Genomic DNA, 19,715 nt, shown 5'->3' with positions numbered 1-19,715 from the left:
TGTTATGGTAATGTGATATGTTTATTAATTGTGATTATTTTTATGATCCAAAAATGGTAAGTAGGTCTCTATTGCTAGATTGTCAATTAGGTTTGACATCTCATATTAGATAGACATGTAGATAAGGCTATGTTATTATTTCTAGATACCTCTCTCTACCTGTGTAACCTCTTTCAAACTAGAAAGTAGAGCTCACATGGGTTCTTTAAGGGGCCAAGGGGGGGGGGGGGAGTAGCCCCAATAATGGGTTGCTCTTTCCTCCTCTAGCCTCTCATCCCCTATCGCGCGTGCATGCATAGCACTCTTGTTTAGGAGGTGTGCATGTACGATTTCTCTCTCAACATTGCTTTCTCTCGCTCCTACATCGATGCTACATAATGCACGACTTTCAAGGTACTCTCTCTCTCTCTCTCTCTTGTAGGAATCATAGATAAATGTTTGCAACAATTGGAGTAGTAGGGAATCTTGGCATTTTTCCTTTGCAAAACCAAACCTTAAAAGTAGGGAATCGTCATTTTTCCTTTGCAACCACTATCAATGTTCACTCCCTTCTCGTTGGGGGGGGGGGGGGGGGGACACAAGGAGAGGGAATTAGAGTAACATTTCTATCACCCAAGTAGATTGGTTATCTTGGTTCCTCTTGAGTATTAGGTCTTGAGCTCAAGATTCGTTAAATAGATCTTCGAGGTCTCTTGGGATTGTTCCTACAAGGTTGGAACTTCTTTTCGGATTTTTCCTACAAGGTTGAAACTTCTCATGGGTGTGTCTATGCGTCTGCAAGAAGAGGAGTTTGGAATAACCTTCTATCACCAAGAACCATGGTCGAATGATTATCCCAATTCCCACTTGAGTAATACATCTTGAGTTTAAGACTCATCGGATCAATCTTTGAGGTCTATTGGGATTGTTCCTATGATGTTAAAACTTCTCATCTCAGGTAAGAATTCTATATCCAAGTGTGGTCGATTGGTTATCCTAGTTCCCCTAGTTCCCTATAGAGTATCAAGTCTTGAGTTCAAGACTAACTGGATACATCTTTGAGGTCATTCCAGATTTTTCCTACGACTGTTCAACTTCTCTTCTTCTTCTTCTCTCTCTCTCTCTCTCCTCATCGGATAGATCTTTAAGGTCTTGGGATAGTTTCCCACGACGCTAAAATACTCTTCTTCTTCCTCTCTCTCTCTCTCTCTCTCTCTCTCTCTCCACGTAAATTTTTTGAACAAATAGGGCTAGTTTAATTAGTCACCTACGGTCCTCATCCATGACGATGCCCAAAAGTGATGAGCTCTTTCGACGAGCTTTAGTAAAGAGAAGCTCAGCCACCAAGAGGGACGCAGACAATGGTATCTCATTAATGGTAGGCTCTCTCTTTGGACGTCTGCATTCTTCTTCTCGGCGTTAAGCCTGAATTGCGAGCAGAGACCGCTCTCTTTGAACTTCCCTTTTTCCTAAGCTCATGTGTGACAAGCACTTATGTCTGTGGGAAGCTTCTGCTAGCTATGCGAATTAACGATTCTGTTTAGCTCACAAAGATGATCAAAGCGTCCCTTGTTCCTTCTGTATGTTCGTGGGATGGAGGAGGCCGCTTGGCGTTTTCTTCTAAAGAAAACATTCCCGAGCAAGTTTTTGGCACCAAGATATACTGTTTGGGCTTCACCCATGGATCGTGTTGCTCTTATTTACTCCCAAAGCAAAGGAATTCCTTCTGCTCTATTGGAAACACGACAAACAGTGTCTATGGAGGTGAGTCTTCATCCGGCTTCTCATTCGTCTTGTGCCCATTGCCTTGCAATAGGGCAAAATTAAGGAATGGGTCTGTTTTGGCCATTTGGATTCCTGGCACATGTGAAAGAATACAAAGGAGTCCTTTCAGTCCTCATTTTCACCATATTGCCTTTAAGGGACCTGCTCATTACAGCTCTTTTCGAACTAGGCCTTTTGTGACATGTGAATTCCCTCCGCTGTCGTACCAAGGCACAGATGATGGGACTGGCATAAAGATGTCACTTCCTTGCCACGGGTCTTCTGCTGTCCCACAGTGTATTAGCTCTCAAGAGCTCGAGGCTGTCTTCAGCAAAGCAATCAAGAAGTGTGGCTCAGCATCTAAACAACGTGGCTACAGGTTAGTTGCCAAGGCAACAAATAAAAAACCACAATTAGTAATTCCTGATGCAGTACGTGTGGAGCCAGGCAAGTACTCTTATGATGTCGAAAACGCTTTAAATCAGTTGAGTGCTTTGGCGCCCCGGGCCAGTATTGCACGGTGCATGGACAGTTATCGCAACAAGCTATCTATGAAGGATTTCTCACTTATCTTTCGAGAATTTGGTCAGCGTGGGGATTGGGAAAGGGCTTTGAGACTCTTCAAGTACATGCAACGGCAGCAATGGTGCAAGCCACATGAACACATATACACAATATTGATAGGCATCTTAGGGCGAGAAGGGCTTCTCGACAGATGCAGTGAGATCTTTGAGGAAATGCCCAGTCAAAATGTGGAGTGGAATGCCTATTCATTTACAGCACTAATAAATGCTTATGGTAGGAATGGACAATATGAGGCTTCCCTTCACCTTCTAGCACGCATGAAAAGAGAAAAAGTTACCCCCAATCTCATCACTTACAATACAGTCATCAACGCTTGTGCAAAAGGGGGTATGGACTGGGAGGGTTTACTTGGTCTTTTTGCACAGATGAGGCATGAGGGCATCCAACCTGACATTATCACGTATAACACACTTTTGGGTGCATGCAGCATCAGAGCGCTTGATGAAGAGGCTAAAATGGTCTTTCGCACAATGAATGAGGCAGGTGTTGTTCCTGATCAGGCGACTTATTCACTATTAGTAGAGACATTTGGCAACATGCAGCGCCTAGATGCAGTATCTGAGCTACTTAGGGAGATGGAAGTGAGTGGAAATGTGCCGGATACTGTTGCATACAATGTACTCTTGGAGGCCTTTGCAAAAGGAGGAGATGTTGCAAAAGCAGCAGGAGTATTTAAACAGATGCTACAAGCAGCTTGCAGTCCAAACGTACACACTTACAGTACCTTATTGGAGTGCTATGGAGTGCACGGCCGCTTTGACGAAGTCAGAGAACTTTTTACTGAGATGAAGGCTAGTGGGACAGCCCCTGATATTGTCACTTACAATACTCTTATACAGACCTTTGGCAAAGGGGGCTACTTCAAGGAGGTTGTTAGCCTCTTTGATGCAATGTTAGATGGGACAGTTGATCCCAACATAGAAACATATACTGGCCTTCTTCATGCGTGCGGCATGGCTGGCCTACATCATGAAGCTGGGAGAGTTTACAAACATATGTCGAGTCGGGGCATGAAACCCGACTCGTATATTTTCAATGGTCTTATTCTTGCTTATGGAAATGCAGCCTTATATCAGGTCTGAAAAAAAATTGCTGATTATGTGATGGAATAAAGGAGTTGTCTCTATATGATTTTGATTTGTAAAACTAGTGCTTAAATTGAAGTCATTTTGCATCGTATGCAGGAAGCAGACGTTATTTTCAGAAGCAGGACAGAGTTAGGCTGTCAGATCAGTGAATCAACTTTTAACACTCTTATTGCTGTATATGCCAAAGGGGGTCTATGCAAAGATGTTTTGGCTACAATTGAAATCATGAAGGAAGCAGGGTTCTCATTGACGGTCGATACATTTAAATCTTGTATTGAAGCCTTTGGTAAAGCTGGCTATATATCTGCAGCAAAAGGTGCCCTTCTTGACTTACAAGCAGCAGGGCACGTGGTAAATCTTGAGGTGCACGAGACACTGCTGAATGTTTATTGTACAGCCGGCCTTTTTGATGAAGCCAAAGCACAATTCTTGGAGATCAAAGAACTTTGTTCAGTGCCGCAAGTGACATCTTACATTTTGATGTTGTCAATATCGGCGAGGCGCAGCAGGTATTTTCTACTAAGTTACTCGTATATGAGAGAGAGAGAGAGAGAGAGAGAGAGAGAGAGAGAGAGAGCAGGCAAAAATTAGACCCTAGCTCGTTTCTCTGCCATAACCCTAAGCCTGCCCGCCAATGCGCGCTGCCCCCGCTTCTGCCCAGCCCAAGTCTGCGCTGCTGCCCCACAGGTCGCTGCCCCTGAGTCTCCCCACCTCCACCCTCTGCGCCGCTTGCTGCGGCCTGACCCTATTTCTCTCTTGAATAACAGGTCTTGAGTTCAACTCTCATCGGATAAATCTTTGAGGTCTCGGGATAGTCTCCTACGACGTTAAAACTCTCTTCTCCTCGGGTGTGTGTGTGTGTTAATAAAAAGAGAAAAACGGTATAACCTTTCTATCACCCAAGTGTGGTAGATTGGTTATGCCATTTCCCTCTTGAATAACAGGTCTTGAGTTTAACTCTCGTCGGATAGATCTTTGAGGTCTCTTGGGATAGTTTCCTACGACGTTAAAATACTCTTCTTCTTCTCCTCACTAAGCCTAGCAGCCCGATTTCATTCTCTCTCTCTCTCTCTCTCTCTCTCTCTCTCTCTCTCTCTCACACACACACACACACACACACACACACACGCACACACACATTGTCACGCACGCACGCGTGCACGTGCCCTCGAGAGCACACTTTTTTTTGTAACATACACATTTTTTTTGTTGTAAAGTAACAGATAGACACGCGCACGCATACACACACTGACTCATATTTTCATGTTCCAACTATTACATATTTCCTTTGTGCGCGCGCGCACACAAACTTTTTTTGTGTAAATCTGTTTTGAATAATTTACCAGGGGGAAACCTCAAAGTGAGGAAAACCCACCAAAAGGATCAGATACAAAGGGAGGAACACAGAAGTGTTCTGTGACGAGGAAGCGCTAAAAGCAAACATAGAAGAGTTGCAAGATTTCGAGGGTTATGTCTCCAATATCAAAGGCAAAATGTAACGATTGCCTTAGCGAAATCCTGAACGAGGGAAAAGGATCCGCCTCATTGTCACGTGACACATCCAACCCTATGTGTCCGTGGACAAGCTACATCATAACAGGGTTCAGTCAGTCCAGTCAGTCTAGATTAGAAGTGATCTGGCACTTTTGTGAGTCTATTCGTAGACCGTGCATGCCCAGTCACTTAGTGTAGATGCATGATCATCAGTATTCCGATCAGATTCCATCAGGGGAATTTTCCAGTGCATTTAACCTATTTTACCTATTTTTGGCATTTTTCACTTATTAATTTAAGTGACTTTCCAACAAAAGTAGGTAGGGCAATTTTGCTAAGAAAATATATAAGCAAACCAAAGTTAGCACTAAATGGCAAAAGAGGCAACAGGAGCCAAGTTCAGCAGGCAACTTCTCAACAGACCCTTGGTGGATTTTATCCAAGCAAGATCCCAAGCCTTGGCGTTTCCTCCAAGCAATAAGATCCAAGCCTTGGCGTTTTCTCTAAGCAGCATACCTAGCGTTTTCTTCATCTAGCACTAGCGCCAGCAGGACCAAGTCACTAGCGTTTCTGCATCAGATTTGCATCACCACAGTACCCAGCCACCCAACGTTTTTGCAAGGACCAGCTTTGCTAGCGTTTTGGAGGCATTGCATCAACGTTTTTCAGCCATGAAACAGTAGCAGATTCAGCCCCGGTAAAGACCTCAGTTTTTAGCCTTGAAGATCATCAGTTTTCAGCCCTAAACCTGCAGATTTTCAGCGTCAAAGGCCCACATAAAAGAGCCCCCAAATCAGCGTTTTTGGAATAGTCGCAGATTTCAACCCATAGCGTTTTTGGACAGCAGTAGAAAGATTGCAGATTTCAGCCCTTAGGTTGTCGTCGTCATCACCGTCGTCATCGTGGACATACCTAGACTTGCATCAGTCTCATGCATCACCATTGTACCAGATTGTGCAATCATAAGTAGACCACTCTCACCGATGAGAGTGGGGCCTTCGGAGGAGGGTTTTACAACGTCTTTGGTGTCGTATCTCTCTTCTCTCTATCTCTCAGTCTCATACACTTGCACGCACAGTGTTCATTCACTTTGTTTGTGATCATAGCATTTTCTCATTAAGAACGGAAGGCTCTACCTTCCTTAAGAACAAAAGGAACCTTGAGCACAGTTCGGAGCACTCATCTTGAGCAAAGCGCAAACATTCATTCCGCTGCACATAACATTGGTATCAGAGCTTTGGCAGTGTTCTGTATCACTCAAGGAAAGAACCACAAGAATCACAAGAATTTTTTTTTTGCTTCTTGAGGTCGCACGAACCCAAGTTCGCTTAGGCGTGTCGATTCCTATTCGTGTTTTTGAAGAGTGACAGGAATCCCAAGAAAGAAGGGCTTGTCTAGCCTCCCCTTGTGTCTCTTTTCACTCATTGAGAGCGGACCGTGCACTTAGCGGCCAGCCAATCGATGTGAGGTGGGAAAAGCAACCTTGGTGTGAGCGCAAGGCCGCTAAGGGGTGCGCCCGTGGAAAGGAGTATAACTCGGGTGAAGAGAAGATCCTTCTCCAACACAGTTTGCAAGCGAAAGAAAACCTCAAGAACCTCAAGACTCTCAAGAACTCAAGAACCCCAAGAACCAAGAACCCAAGTTCCTCGTGAACTTAAGAACCCAAGACCACAGGAACCCACAAGAACCCACGATTGTAGAATGGTCATCACTCGAAGCGGAATGGATACTTCGCTTGGAGGTGATGAGCATGAGAGAGGCGAAGAAGAATTTTCCCCACCAGGAGGTTTTTCCGACCCTCCCCCTTTCCCATCTACGACAAGGATTGCACTAACTCCTATGAAGGAGTTGCCGCAGGTGTTTATGGACAAGAAGTTAACCGAAAAGCAGAAATAGAGCGTGAACACGAAGAAAAGATGGCAGCCATAGAGCGTCAATACATAGAAAGAGTGGCAACCATACTTCGCGAGAGCAAAGCAAGACAAGAACACAGCGACCAACGCATGAAAGAGTTCTTGCGACTCTTTTCGATTGTGCAGGTGCAGTTTGCACAGAATCAGGAGAAGGAGACTCTCTCAGTCTCTTCTTCTCCAAAGCAAGACACACATGATTTGCATGTTGATGATTTGCTTGAAAATGATGAGCATGATGATTTGGATGCCAATGACAAGCATGATGATTTGCATGATCAAGATGTGATTTCTCACAAGCATGATGAGTTGCATGAAGATGATGTGATTGTTCACAAGGATGATGTGTTAGTGGATGCTTTTTCTAGCGAAGCTAACCTCGTTGTAGATTCGATCAATCACGAAGAACCAATCTTGGCTTTCGAGTCGAGGTCCAAAGAACCCCCACAGGACAATTCGGTCATTCAGGAAGAACCGATCTTGGCTCTCGAGCTTAGGTCCAAAGAACCCTTACAGGAAGTAGTATGTGTTAGCATGATTGATACGCACGCATTGTTCGAGTGTTTCATTTGTGATCGTTTCCTGTATTTTAGTCAACATCTTTATGTGATCCCTTTTCCTAGGCATGACATATTGTATGTTGAGCACGTTTCTCTCATGGATGAGCACGAATGTATGCGGATTTCTCTGAAAAGCTGAAAAGTATGTATGTAAGGAAGTCACATTCCATGTCTCTTCCTTGGCATGACACATTTGTAGAACGAGCACATGACAGTATGAGCACCAAGCATGGGCATTTCCGTTGTGAATTGCCACAGTTGATTGCTGATCATAAGAGAAAGATTCGATCTCATTGTTTGCGTGTATGTGGTGAACGGTTTGGCATTTCGTCTAGTGGTTCATTTACATTGCATGCACAGTCTTTAGAGAAGACAAGATTATTTCCACTCACTTTACATGGAATAGGTATGTTCATGTTTTTGTGTTGGAAGTGGTTTCATGAATTTTCAGCCAAGGAGATTCTTGAAGAAGAAAGAAGCATGACTCTCGACGAAGTTGAAGCATTGAAGGAGCCACATAAGACTTTGTGTCGCTTTCGGCGCGGCCCAAAGAAGCAAGCGTTGCAGACTTTTATGAAGTTCAAGTACCGCACGACCCACACATCAGCGTGGGCCGGCGAAGAGTCCCTTCCAGGATTCCGGATGCTATTGGCGATCTCCCTCGACGCCATACAGTTCGGTACCAGTACCTCACTTTGAAAAGGAGGGGATGTCACGTGACACATCCAACCATATGTGTCCGTGGACAAGCTACAGCATAACAGGGTTCAGTCAGTCCAGTCAATCTAGATTAAAAGTGATCTGACACTTTTGTGAGTCTATTCGTAGACCGTGCATGCCCAGTCACTTAGTGTAGATGCATATCCTCTGGTTGCATACAACATGATCATCAATATTGCCATCAGAATCCATCAGATTCCATCAGGGGAATTTTCCAGCGCATTTAGCCTATTTTACCTATTTTTGGCATTTTTCACTTATTAATTTAAGTGACTTTCCAACAAAGGTAGGTAGGGCAATTTTGCTAAGAAAATATATAAGCAAACCAAAGTTAGCACTAAATGGCAGAAGAGGCAACAGGAGCCAAGCTCAACAGGCAACTTCTCAACAGACCCTTGGTGGATTTCCTCCAAGCAAGATCCCAAGCCTTGGCGTTTCCTCCAAGCAATAAGATCCAAGCCTTGGCGTTTTCTCTAAGCAGCATACCTAGCGTTTTCTTCATCTAGCACTAACGTCAACAGTACCGTGTCACTAGCGCTTCTGCATCAGATTTGCATCGCCACAGTACCTAGCCACCCAACGTTTTTGCAAGGACCAGCTTTGCTAGCGTTTTGGAGGCATTGCATCAGCGTTTTTGGAGGCATTGCTTCAACGTTTTTCAGCCATGAAACAGTAGCAGATTCAGCCCCGGTAAAGACCTCAGTTTTCAGCCTTGAAGATCATCAGTTTTCAGCCCTAAGCCTGTAGATTTTCAGCGTCAAAGACCCACAGAAAAGAGCCCCCGAATCAGCGCTTTTGGAATAGTCGCAGATTTCAGCCCATAGCGTTTTTGGACAGCAGTAGAAAGATTGCAGATTTCAGCCCTTGGGTTGTCGTCGTCATCACCGTCGTCATCGTCAACATAGCTTAGACTTGCATCAGTCTCATGCATCACCATTGTACCAGATTGTGCAATCATAAGTAGACCACTCTCGCCGACGAGAGTGGGGCCTTCGGAGGAGGGTTTTACAACCGTATCTCTCTTCTTTCTATCTCTCAATCTCATACACTTGCACGCACAGTGTCCATTCACTTTGTTTGTGATCATAGCATTTTCTCATTAAGAACGGAAGGCTCTACCTTCCTTAAGAACAAAAGGAACCTTGAGCACAGTTCGGAGCACTCATCTTGAGCAAAGCGCAAACATTCATTCCGCTGCACATAACACTCATACTGGTGAAACATGCGGAAATTGTGTTGGCGCCACAAAGACCATAGCAACCAAAATCCGACCCATGTGAAAAAGATGGCAGATCGTTGAAGGGAAGTCAGAAGGACGCCAAAAAGCGAGAATTGTTTGTGGAAAACTGTTGAGGGAAATTGAAGGTCATACAAGCAGAAACGCGACGAAGGAAAGCCTTGGTGTAGTGACAATCCCAAAGCAGATGTTTGACAGTCTCATCAGCAGTGGAGCAACCGACGCAACAGAGGAGCTGATGCGATGCGCTGCAAGGAGAGTTCCAATCGGAAGTACTCACAGCAAACAATGCCAATGTCACGTGCACATCTAACCCTATGTGTACGTGGACAAGCCACTTTATGACTAGGGTTCAGTTCAGTTGAGTTAGCCTAGCTTAGGAAGTGTTTTGGCACTTTTGTGAGTTTGTTCGTAGACCGTGCATGTCCAGGCACTTAGAGTAGATGCATATCCTCTGGTTGCACACAACATGATCATCCGATTACCATCAGAACCCATCATGAGCATTTTTACAGCGCACAGATCTATTTTCTCTATTTTTAGCCATTTTTCACTTATTATTAATAAGTGACTTTGTTGGGAAACTGGGTAGGGCAATTTGACCAAGCGAGTATATAAGAAAAGTAGCGCTAGCAATATCTAGCAGAAGAGGTAGCAGGGACCGTGCGTCCGACAGTGCACTTCTCAGCAAGACTCCCCGACAGGCAACCTAGCGTTTTCAGCCACCAAAGAAGCTAGTGTTTGTAGCATTTGCAGATCAGCCCTAGCGTTTTGCAGTTGCAGATCAGCCCGGCGATAACAGATCATAGCAGATTCCCTAGCGTTTTTGCAGCAAGACAGCAGATCAGCCTAGCGTTTTTGGATCATCAAGTCAACCTAGGACTTTGCAGATTCCCGGCAATAGAACCATCATTAGCTTCAGCATTTTCAGTTTTCAGCATATAGACACCGCAGAGCAGCCCCAAACCTCACAGATCTCACCTTCCCGCAGTAGATCCTCGCCGCACGGTCAAATCAGCAAGCGTTTGTAGATTCAGCCCGCTAAACGCAGATTTCAGCATCTGCGTTTTCAACGCGTCGTCGTCGTCACCGACATAGAGTCAGAATTCAACAGATACAAGATTTGCAGATTTCAGCCATTAGCGTTTTCAGATTTCAGCCCGTCTCGTCGTCGTCCTCATTGTCGTCGACATCGTCGTCAAGTCCATTGCATTGTAGAGATTTGTGCAATCAATAATAGACCGCTCTCGCCATAGAGAGTGGGGTCTTTGGAGGAGGGTTTGACAACATTCTGGTGTCGTATTCTTCACTCTCTATCTCTCAGTCTCAGCACCTTCATTCACAGTGTTTATCCACTTTGTTTGTGATTATATGCACTCTCTCACTAAAGGAATGGAATTCTCTCCTTTCCGTAAGTAAAAGGAACCCTTGAGCACATTTCGGAGCACTCATCTTGAGCAAAGTTCAACATTCACTTCTGCTGCACCTTACAATCAAAGAAGGAGACGCTCCTTAAGAAGCAAGTGGGACTTCCAGATTCCAATAAGAGCCTTTCACCACCATTGATCAGATTTGTGTAAAGACCAGAGCGCATTACAGTGATCAGCCAGCCAAGAGTCCTGCACAAGAGAGGCATATATATGGCGGACATAAATCGCATCAAAAGGAGTGTCCCATAAATTATAATCCTGCATACGACATCCACTCGCCAGCGGCAGAACGGGGAGGAAAACATCCAGCATATGCTGAAGCAGACTCCAAATTTGACGGTAATGTAGGCCCAACCCAAAGCGTGCTGTCGCCTTAGAAAAAGTAAGCAAATTCCCAGATGAATCCACCACATCATCCACCGAGCATATGCCTCGACCAGAGAGGAAGTAACTTGGCGAGGTGATCGATCAACCAAAGTAAGAGAGAACACTTACTTCAGTGAATGCTTTCCAAACGCAATGAATTCCCATCTGCTTGCTGCCTGGCGTGCCAAGAGAGATGATCCGTAACAACTTTCCAAGCAGAGAGCAAGCCAGAGGTGATCAAGTGTAAGGTGCAGCGGAATGAATGTTTGAACTTTGCTCAAGATGAGTGCTCCGAACTGTGCTCAAGGGTTCCTTTTACTTACAGAAGAGAGAGCCTTCCGTTCCTTTAACGAGAGAGTGCAATGGACACAAACAAAGTGAATGCACATTGTGAATGGAAGTGCATGAGACTGAGAGATAGAGAAGAGAATACGACACCAGAGACGTTGTAAAACCCTCCCATTCTCTATGGCGCGAGCGGTCTACTTATGATTGCACAAATCTCTACAATGCTTGGACTTGCCGACGATGTCGACGATGATGAGGACGACGACGAGACGGGCTGAAATCTGAAAACGCTAAGGGCTGAAATCTGCAAACCTTGTATCTGCTAAATTCTGACTCTATGTCGATGACGGTGTCGATGGCAACGATGCGACGACGACGCGCTGAAAATGCAGATGCTGAAATCTGCGTTTTCCGGGCTGAATCTGCAAACTTCGTGGGATCTGACCGTGCGGCGAGGATCTGCTGCGGGAAGGTGAGATCTACGAGGTTCGGGACTTCTTCTGCGATGTCTGACTGCTAAAAACTGAAAACGTTGGTTCTAGGGCTGAATTTGTTGCAAAGATCTGCAAAAACGCTGAGGTTGATCTGCAAACCAAAAACGCTAGGGATGATCTGTCTGCTGTTGTCGCCAGGCTGTTGCAGATGCAAAAACGCTAGACCTTCTTGCAGATGCAAAAACGCTAGGCTTGTTGGGGTCTTGCTGTTAAGGTGCCTGTTGAACCTAGTTCTTGCTGCCTCTTCTGCCAGAAAGTGCTAGCTTTGGTTTGCTTATATAGTGTTGCTAAATTGGCTTTATCTTACATAAAAATAATTCTAATGAATTATTGGATTTATAAGTGAGGGTTTTCTCGCTTGGAACACTAGGAAAAATAATTCTAAATGAATTATTGGAATTTTAAGTGAGAGTTTTTCTCACTGGAGACATCCGAGTACAGACTATTCCTAGTGCATCATTCAAAGTAATGACGGGAGCACTGAGAACGGGAATATCTGTAAGGCCACCAGGAACGGGTATTTCTGATGCGTCACATCGGATCGGTGACAGGGAGCATCGGAAAGAAGTATCCGACCATTCGGGAACGGACATCTCTGATGCGTCATAGGATGGGTGACATAGAGCATCGTGAAGGAGATTGTACTGTAAGTTCGGTAGGAAAGGACTAGGTGATGGGTATTCCTGATGCGTCACAAGGTGGGTGACGGGTGCATCGGAAAGGGGATATCCATAGTCAAGAGGAAATTCCGAATTGTGTTGGAATTGTGCACAAGGAAAAGCAAGCACTTGAATGAAGATGGGTTCAGAGGAAACTGAGGAAAAACAGATGCTTTTTGAGAAAGCGGGATTGCTTTTTGGGAAAGCATATGCTTTCCCGCGAGGAAGTCTATGTTTGCATTGGAATTGTGCGTGTGATTGCATCCAGGGACGCCTGGGAAGTGCTGTGAAAGCATTGTTTTAAACTTATAAGGCTTTATTGAGTTTTTGGGCAGATTCAGACTATTTTTAAAATACGCCGGCGCCCATTTAATAAGTGGGCAGCCATCTGATAAATAAGGCAACAGATCAACCAACGTTTTCTCTCTCTCTTTTTCTGGCAGAACAGCGGGAAAAAAATTTCAAAAAAAAAAAAAAAAACCCGGCTGCGATCTCTACGCGAGTAGCTATTCGTGCCGGTGGCTAGGAGCTATAAAAACATCACATGCCCTCACTCAAGAGGGAGGACCAATCTTTGCAAGGAGGAGATGCTGGTGCAGATTTCAGCCGTAAAGAAGACGTTGTAGGTGATGCCCATGGCTGCCCGAAGTGTACCAGATGTCGCCAAGACCTAGTGCGCGAGTTCCTCGCGAAGAAGTGCCTACGGAGCGTGTTTCCATCGCAACAAGCTGCTGTTTTTCTCTTGTTTCACTATTGATGTCCACTATGAGCTGCAGAGAGGGTGTTAAAGTTTAGGCATCTCAAGTGAACTGCCCAATGTGATCCCATTATTTAGTTTGGCTTTTAGGTATTTATTTTACTTATTTGTCAGAGTCCTGGGTAGGGCAATTTACTAGGCTTGCTATATAAGCAACCCCTTGCCTCCATTGTATACACATTCAATTATTCATTGCCAAGGTTGATTGGTTTAGGAGACACACACTCTCTCTCTCTCTCTCTCTCTCTCTCTCTCTTCCCTTGGTCTCTACTTCCGCATCGTCGACTTTGACAAGATGCGCCTGCACTCTGGTCAAGATCCGCGAGTGATTGAAGTGTAGTCTAGCTTCTTTGGATGAAGGCACAGTGGAGGACATCATACTATTGGGCAAAGCTACTTTCATTGCAGTTCTCTCATCACAGGAGCTTGCCTCTAGGGCTGTCAGCCGCACTGACATATTGATTCTTTTGCATCTGTGGTATGAGGATTTCACTTTAGTTGCTTTTGAAGATAGATGCCAGGTTGTGGGGTGTCTAGGCTCAGTTCAAACTCATTTAGGCCCCCGCTATACTTTATAAGTCGGTGGGTACCAGGAAATTAACTCGAAAGAGGCAAAGTGCACACATGGTGGCTCCAGGTCAAATTTCCAAGTCTGCATGAAGAGGGGGTGCCCAATTTGAGAATGGAGGCTGATTTTTATTCTACAAGTGAACACAAGTGTGTGTGAGTAGTGGGTGCAGGTGATCACAGCTTTATTGGAAATTTTGCCTTCTCCCTTGTCTTATGTAGCGCGATGATTCCTCTCTCGCGCATCTCTCCCCCTTTGAATACAGAATCTGAATGCCTAGCTCAAGGGCTTTCCATCTGTATGTACAGTTGTGTGGGTTCATGCACATATGCCAAGGCAAGAGCCTCTTGTCCAGGTACTAGAGTATCTAATTGCCAATCCCTGTAGGTATAGGTGAATTCGGAGAGATCTCATGCGAGAAATCTCGTCCGATACAGGGGCGGAGTATGAGGGCTTGCTACGGATGCGACCAGCACGCGAAACGGAGCCCGAAACAGTAAAATACAGCCTGCTGTGTATTTTTGCAGGTTAATTGGTTTGGTCCTAATTGATCCCTAATACCCCAGGAGCTTCGGGGAAGCGATGGGATAACTGTACAGGTGATCTAGTGCATTTTGGGGCAGAAAATAGAGAATTCAGCGTGCTGCAGATTCTGGACAGGTTTGGGAAAGTGCTCGTATTTGCATGGCGATTTTATCTGTAAAGCCTCCTACTGTGGTTATGCTGGTTATGCTGCCGAAGTCGGGCTAGAGTTAGGCCATTTTCAACCCAGTAAAAGCGGGACTGCTCGTAGGAATTTGCAGGTTTTATCTCAAGTTTTATAAGAATAAACAAATACTAAAAGGGGGGCCAGTCTTTGGGGCGTACGGGGTGTCACTGTCTGCTTGGTAGCACTTAGCTGCCAAGCCATGGTTTGTTTGAAATGTTAATTCCAGTTACATGTTCATTTGCGAAGTTTCTCTGTGTCGTAAAGTTCAAGTAAAGTTTTTCAAGTAAAGAATCGGGTGAAAACCGCCCTACGGGCCAGTTTCACTACCGCTTTCCTCATGAAGAAATCCGTGCCACTAAAAACCACCCCAAGGTAAGTGCACATATTTGTATACTCCTGGTCTTGTCCAAAGTGAAACTGGGTGTTGATCGCTTGACCATTGCATTGTAGCACTGATTACCATAACCTTGGTCTTCCCAAGGTAAACAAACATACCGGTATCTTGTGCATATGTGTGTGAAGCATCAAGGTGGCACTGCATCCCCTCAGGTGAATCTGAAATAAGCACAATATCATGTGCATACAACAATAGGAGTATCCATGTCCCTTGTGCTGCTCTGTCACCCTCCCTCTCTATGTAGTCTGAAGCCTCATCCACATACATGCCAAAAAGAGTGAGGGATAGTGGGCAACCTTGTTTCACCCCAATGGTGGAGTGAATAATCTCTGACATCCCCTGGGGTGTATGCACTCGTCCTGTAATTGTCTTATACACCAGATGAGCTCTACATGCACTCCCAGCTCTTGCAGTCTATGCATCAATCTGTCCCTCGGAACTGTATCAAAAGCTTTGCGAAAATCTACAAAGCTACAAGAAATCCTCCTCCTATGAAATCTGCCCTCCTCAATGATAGCTCGTAGTGTGATAATGTGATCTAGGGTAGAGAAACCCCTCCTGAAACGAGCCTGGCCTGGCGCTCAGATGCCCTCTCTCTTTGCCCATTTGCTCAGCTCATGCTCGATGAGGGATGCATATAATCTTGCTCTATTGTGTCCAATCCTGATAATGCGGTCATTTCCAAGCAAATTAAGGTCTCCAAAATTGAAAATAGGTACAATCGTGGACATGCTCCAAATATCAAGGAAACCCTCACACATAGCTCAATTAAGCATCGATGCAAAAAGATCAGCCAAAAGTTCCTTCACATGTATTAAATGCTCAGGTACAAAGCCATCATGATCATATGCTCTCCTAGTCTTCATTCTATCTATAGCCTTCTTTACCATCTCGCAGTAAAGAAAGCGCAAAGCAATTTTAAACTTTCTTTGAGAGCTCAGTGCAAGCTGTGTGCTATGATGTGCCACGTCATATGAAGTAATACTGCAAGGGGTGCCGAGTTTGGGGCCTGCACCTAGTGGTTGTAGGTCTTCACTACAAACTGGCCCAAGGGTCACCTTTAATGGAAGCATCCCAAAAGGCGGTAAAACATAAATTAGAGATTATCCTGCAGCTAATGACTCGAATATTTTGAAGCCTCGCACTTCGAGGGAGACATCGTTTTCTAGCGAGTCAGGAGGTATGGAGCTCAAGCTCTTCTGTCGTCCGCCTCACACTTTACTAATGGCTACTTACTTAAATTAGGACTTTCAAAATATAGTCAAAGTTCCGAAAACGTTTCAGATGGAGCATTAATTGCATGAAAATCTATTGATTGCATGCTTACAACAATTTTTTTGCTTAGAAGAGCCCTTTTCTTGCAACAGGTGGGATGATGCTCACAGGCTTTTGGATGAGATGCAAGGCAATGGCATGCCCTACTTGCATGTACTTGTTGCTGGTTTGATTAATGGGAACTTTGATGAAGCCAGTAACTGGAGTGGGATTGTCCAGCCTGCTTTTGATTCGATCAAAGTCAATGGCATTGAAGACAATACAATGTTTTTCAACTCACTTCTGGATGCATTATGGTGGGCGGGGCAGAGATCTCGTGCCACCAGAGTTTTGGTAGAGGGTAGAAGACGAGGGGTGTTTCCAGAGTCTTTGAGTAAGAGTTCAACTTTGTGGTCGCTTGATGTGCACAGGTAGGCAAGCAAGTCAATTTACCATTGCATGATGCGGTTTGCTCTGCTGAAAACTGTTTTTCTTTCTAAATTGACTCGTTGCATTATATTTTCTGCAGAATGTCTGTGGGGGCTGCCTTGACGAGTGTTTTGTCATGGCTTCAAGAATTGCAAGCTGTAGCAAAAAAGCCGGAAGATGTGCCTAAGCTCTTCAGTATAACTACCAGGCATGTAATCCTATTGGCATGTGCACTTTTCTGGTTCGTTCAAGTCCATTAAAGGGTGAAATTGGGCTGTATTTGTAATTAGGAAAATGTATAATAGAGAGCCCAATTGGGCTCTATTGGAAATTTGGCATGTGCACAATTGGGGCTCTATTGTAAATTTGAGAGTGCACTTTTTTGGTCCTTTTTAAGATCCACTGAAGTGGGCAATTCGGCTCTGTTGGCTGTTCTAATTTTCCATAGCCCTTTTTTGCTAAATTATGCGTCTGGTGCATGTGCAGGAGAACTGGGGAGAGTCAAGAAGCAGAGGCTGCAGTTTCAAAGCTAGTTTTTACCACTCTGGAGGGAATAAGTGTGCCCTTCAAGTTCGCTCCTTGGAACCAAGGGCGTATCATAAGTTTTAAGCAACTTCTTATTCCCTGGTTACACAAATGGTCTGTTCCAGAGGAGTTCAAGATGGATGCACTACTTCCTGTTTCCACAGTTTCTCATCCCTATAGAATTGACTCAACCTCTCTCTCTACTAGCAAGGCCAGGAGAAGCAAACAATTGACAGCTTTGTGACTTCTTTGAAAGAGGCAGTGTAGGTTGAGGGTGCGAAATTTTGTCAAAGAAATTGTTGCCTTAGACTGTACAGTAGCATCTATGGAAAATAGTTCAAAGTATCCAGAACGAACAGCTGCCTCCCCTGTCCCCTTTCCGACAACAAAGCAAATGCCGTGGCCAAAGAAAGAGCTTGTTAATTGACAGCTTATGCAGGCCATTATGAGGTTTGCTCCTAGTGTGGTATTCCGTCGATAGGATCCATGGGATAAATGCCAGTATATTTTTGCACGGTTTAGCCACTTTGTTCGGAGGAGCTACAATATGTGGATTCTACATACATTCCCATGGAGGTTTGCAGATAAGGCATCTTGTGAGTGCAGTGAATGGGGATGCACATGCTATGGGGTTTTCATTGATATGTTTGTTTTATAGAGCTTGAGGCTTCTCCTCAGTATAACTACATTTTTGTTCTGCTTTCGAGTGTAGAGTGTGTGTCGGTGTGAGAGGTGTGCTCAAATTGGCCTCCTTTTATATGTGACCGGCCACACTAGGCAGATTCACACTACGCCCGGACATTGAACACCCATCCGACCAGTGTCCTAGAGTTGGTCTCCCATGCACAGCAAGTACTGGGTGACCTATTTCTTTGGGGCCCATCGTGTGAGAGAGGCTTTGTGGCTTGCCCCAAGTTTTCTGATTTATGCAGCTTCAGCTATGTAAAGGATGGATTCATTAATGGGTGGACAAAATGGCTTTATGTAAAGCTGGAGATTGACAATGTGTAGGCATTGCGAGGAAAGTGAACAAGGATCAAAACTCTACTCAGAAAATTATTGGACGGTCTGATTGGTCTGGAGTTAAAGCAGAGAGTGATTTGATGTCATAGCTGTTTGCTTTTTCCTTGCAGTCAAAGTTGCCTTGAATGCGTGTTAACAGTACTTGTAAGTATTTATCCTTGCTGCATGTTGCTATGCTACTTCTAAATTTGTCAGTGTGTTTGTATGAGCAGGGAAGACAATCAATTAGTTTCATGCACCCCATTCTCTTTACTAAGCTGAGACCCTAAGCTTTATTTGTGCCGATTGCCTTCTGTTGATTTTGCTACCATCTCAGCGAAGCAAGAAGCTTCAGTTCATGGGAATGCAGTACAAATGAAATCGGGTTGCAAAAGATGCAAAAATTCTTTCATGCCTATTGATATGGGTATCTCTTTGTAACAGTTGTGGGGGATTGATCTCCAACGCCATTCCTTGATTGGCAAGCTGCCATTTCACCACTCCTGGAGTAAAGGTCAAGAGAAAGTGAACAGCTCAAAACAAGGTGAAGGATCACATTAACACTCTATAGCAAAGAAGTAAAAAGGAAGACATAAGAGGCTCTTACACCAAGGGACCCATTTTTGAATTAAAAATCAAAGAAGATATTAATGCCTCGTCTGCAATCACAGGTCTAGTAAGTACAAGATATAGTATAATACTCTAATGTACACAAATCTCCTTTCTTCATCAAGGCTTGTGTTTAGAAAGCCAAAACCACAATTCTTGGGCAAATTTTTTAATTCCCTTTTGGCTATCTAGTGTCGTCTTTGGATGTGACTGCGGGAATTTGTCATTTGTATTGACTAGTGTTGTAAATGATGGAACATGAGTCATTCTTATGTAGGTTACTGACAAGTCTTGTAAACGTTGGAGCTTGAGTCACTTGTATGTAGGGTATTGACCAGGATTGTAAATGTTGGAGCTTGAGTCTCACTGATGATTTCCATACAATGGCTGGTTGTTAAAAAACTAGCGTCTTTACACAATTCAAGTTGTGATGAGTTATCGAGTGGAATTTATTGATTCATGTTCATCACACAAGGGAAGTTCATAAAGGCTTATAGTTGGAGGATTATTAGTTGTTGCTGTGCTTCATTGACAAGGAATTTCTTGGTACATGGCACCATGAGACATTTGCTACTCAACCATAGCATGTCATATCTTGGTTCATCAATTCGTTGTTTTGAAATGTATCCTTTCGTCCGGTTGCATAAGAGTTGGCAAAACAGCTTGATACATAAGGCATGCTTTCACCCAATCTTCTTCCTTAATCCTAATGAAATGGATCTAGAAGGAATATATATAGGAATCTCACATGGTGGCAGGAGAGTTGCATCTCGAAAGGCTTTCAATGGTGGGTTTCTAGTCCATATAAACGAACTTACTACCTAAGACCATTTGGCATACTAGGTATTCTTTGGTTTTTGAAACAAGAGATTGCCTACCTTGAGGCTCTCA

General features: G+C 44.3%; 1 protein-coding gene across 1 annotated transcript; it reads left to right on the top strand.

The window, feature by feature from the left end:
• The first annotated feature begins 1,272 nt into the window (after window positions 1-1,272).
• Window positions 1,273-18,322, top strand: LOC147442883 (uncharacterized). Its single transcript, XM_086528884.1, has 5 exons — window positions 1,273-3,404; window positions 3,513-3,925; window positions 16,373-16,690; window positions 16,789-16,896; window positions 17,175-18,322. Exons 1-5 carry the CDS (start codon window positions 1,533-1,535, stop codon window positions 17,455-17,457), a joined length of 2,994 nt encoding a protein of 997 aa, XP_086385010.1. The 5' UTR covers window positions 1,273-1,532; the 3' UTR covers window positions 17,458-18,322.
• Window positions 18,323-19,715: the final 1,393 nt, after the last annotated feature.

This window comes from Adiantum capillus-veneris, chromosome 14 (genome assembly GCF_014529385.1).
Source record: "Adiantum capillus-veneris isolate H3 chromosome 14, ASM1452938v2, whole genome shotgun sequence".
NCBI lineage: Eukaryota > Viridiplantae > Streptophyta > Polypodiopsida > Polypodiales > Pteridaceae > Adiantum > Adiantum capillus-veneris.
The sequence above is the reverse complement of the archived record's forward strand: the minus strand, read 5'-3'. Positions and strand labels throughout refer to the sequence as shown.

Bases quoted from the DNA above. Each gene is read 5' to 3' on its own strand.
- LOC147442883 (XM_086528884.1), top strand. From the start codon at position 1,533: ATGATCAAAGCGTCCCTTGTTCCTTCTGTATGTTCGTGGGATGGAGGA. The intron at 3,926-16,372 runs GTATTTTCTACT...TTCTTGCAACAG, and splicing joins ATATCGGCGAGGCGCAGCAG to GTGGGATGATGCTCACAGGC. The intron at 16,897-17,174 runs GCATGTAATCCT...GTGCATGTGCAG, and splicing joins CTCTTCAGTATAACTACCAG to GAGAACTGGGGAGAGTCAAG.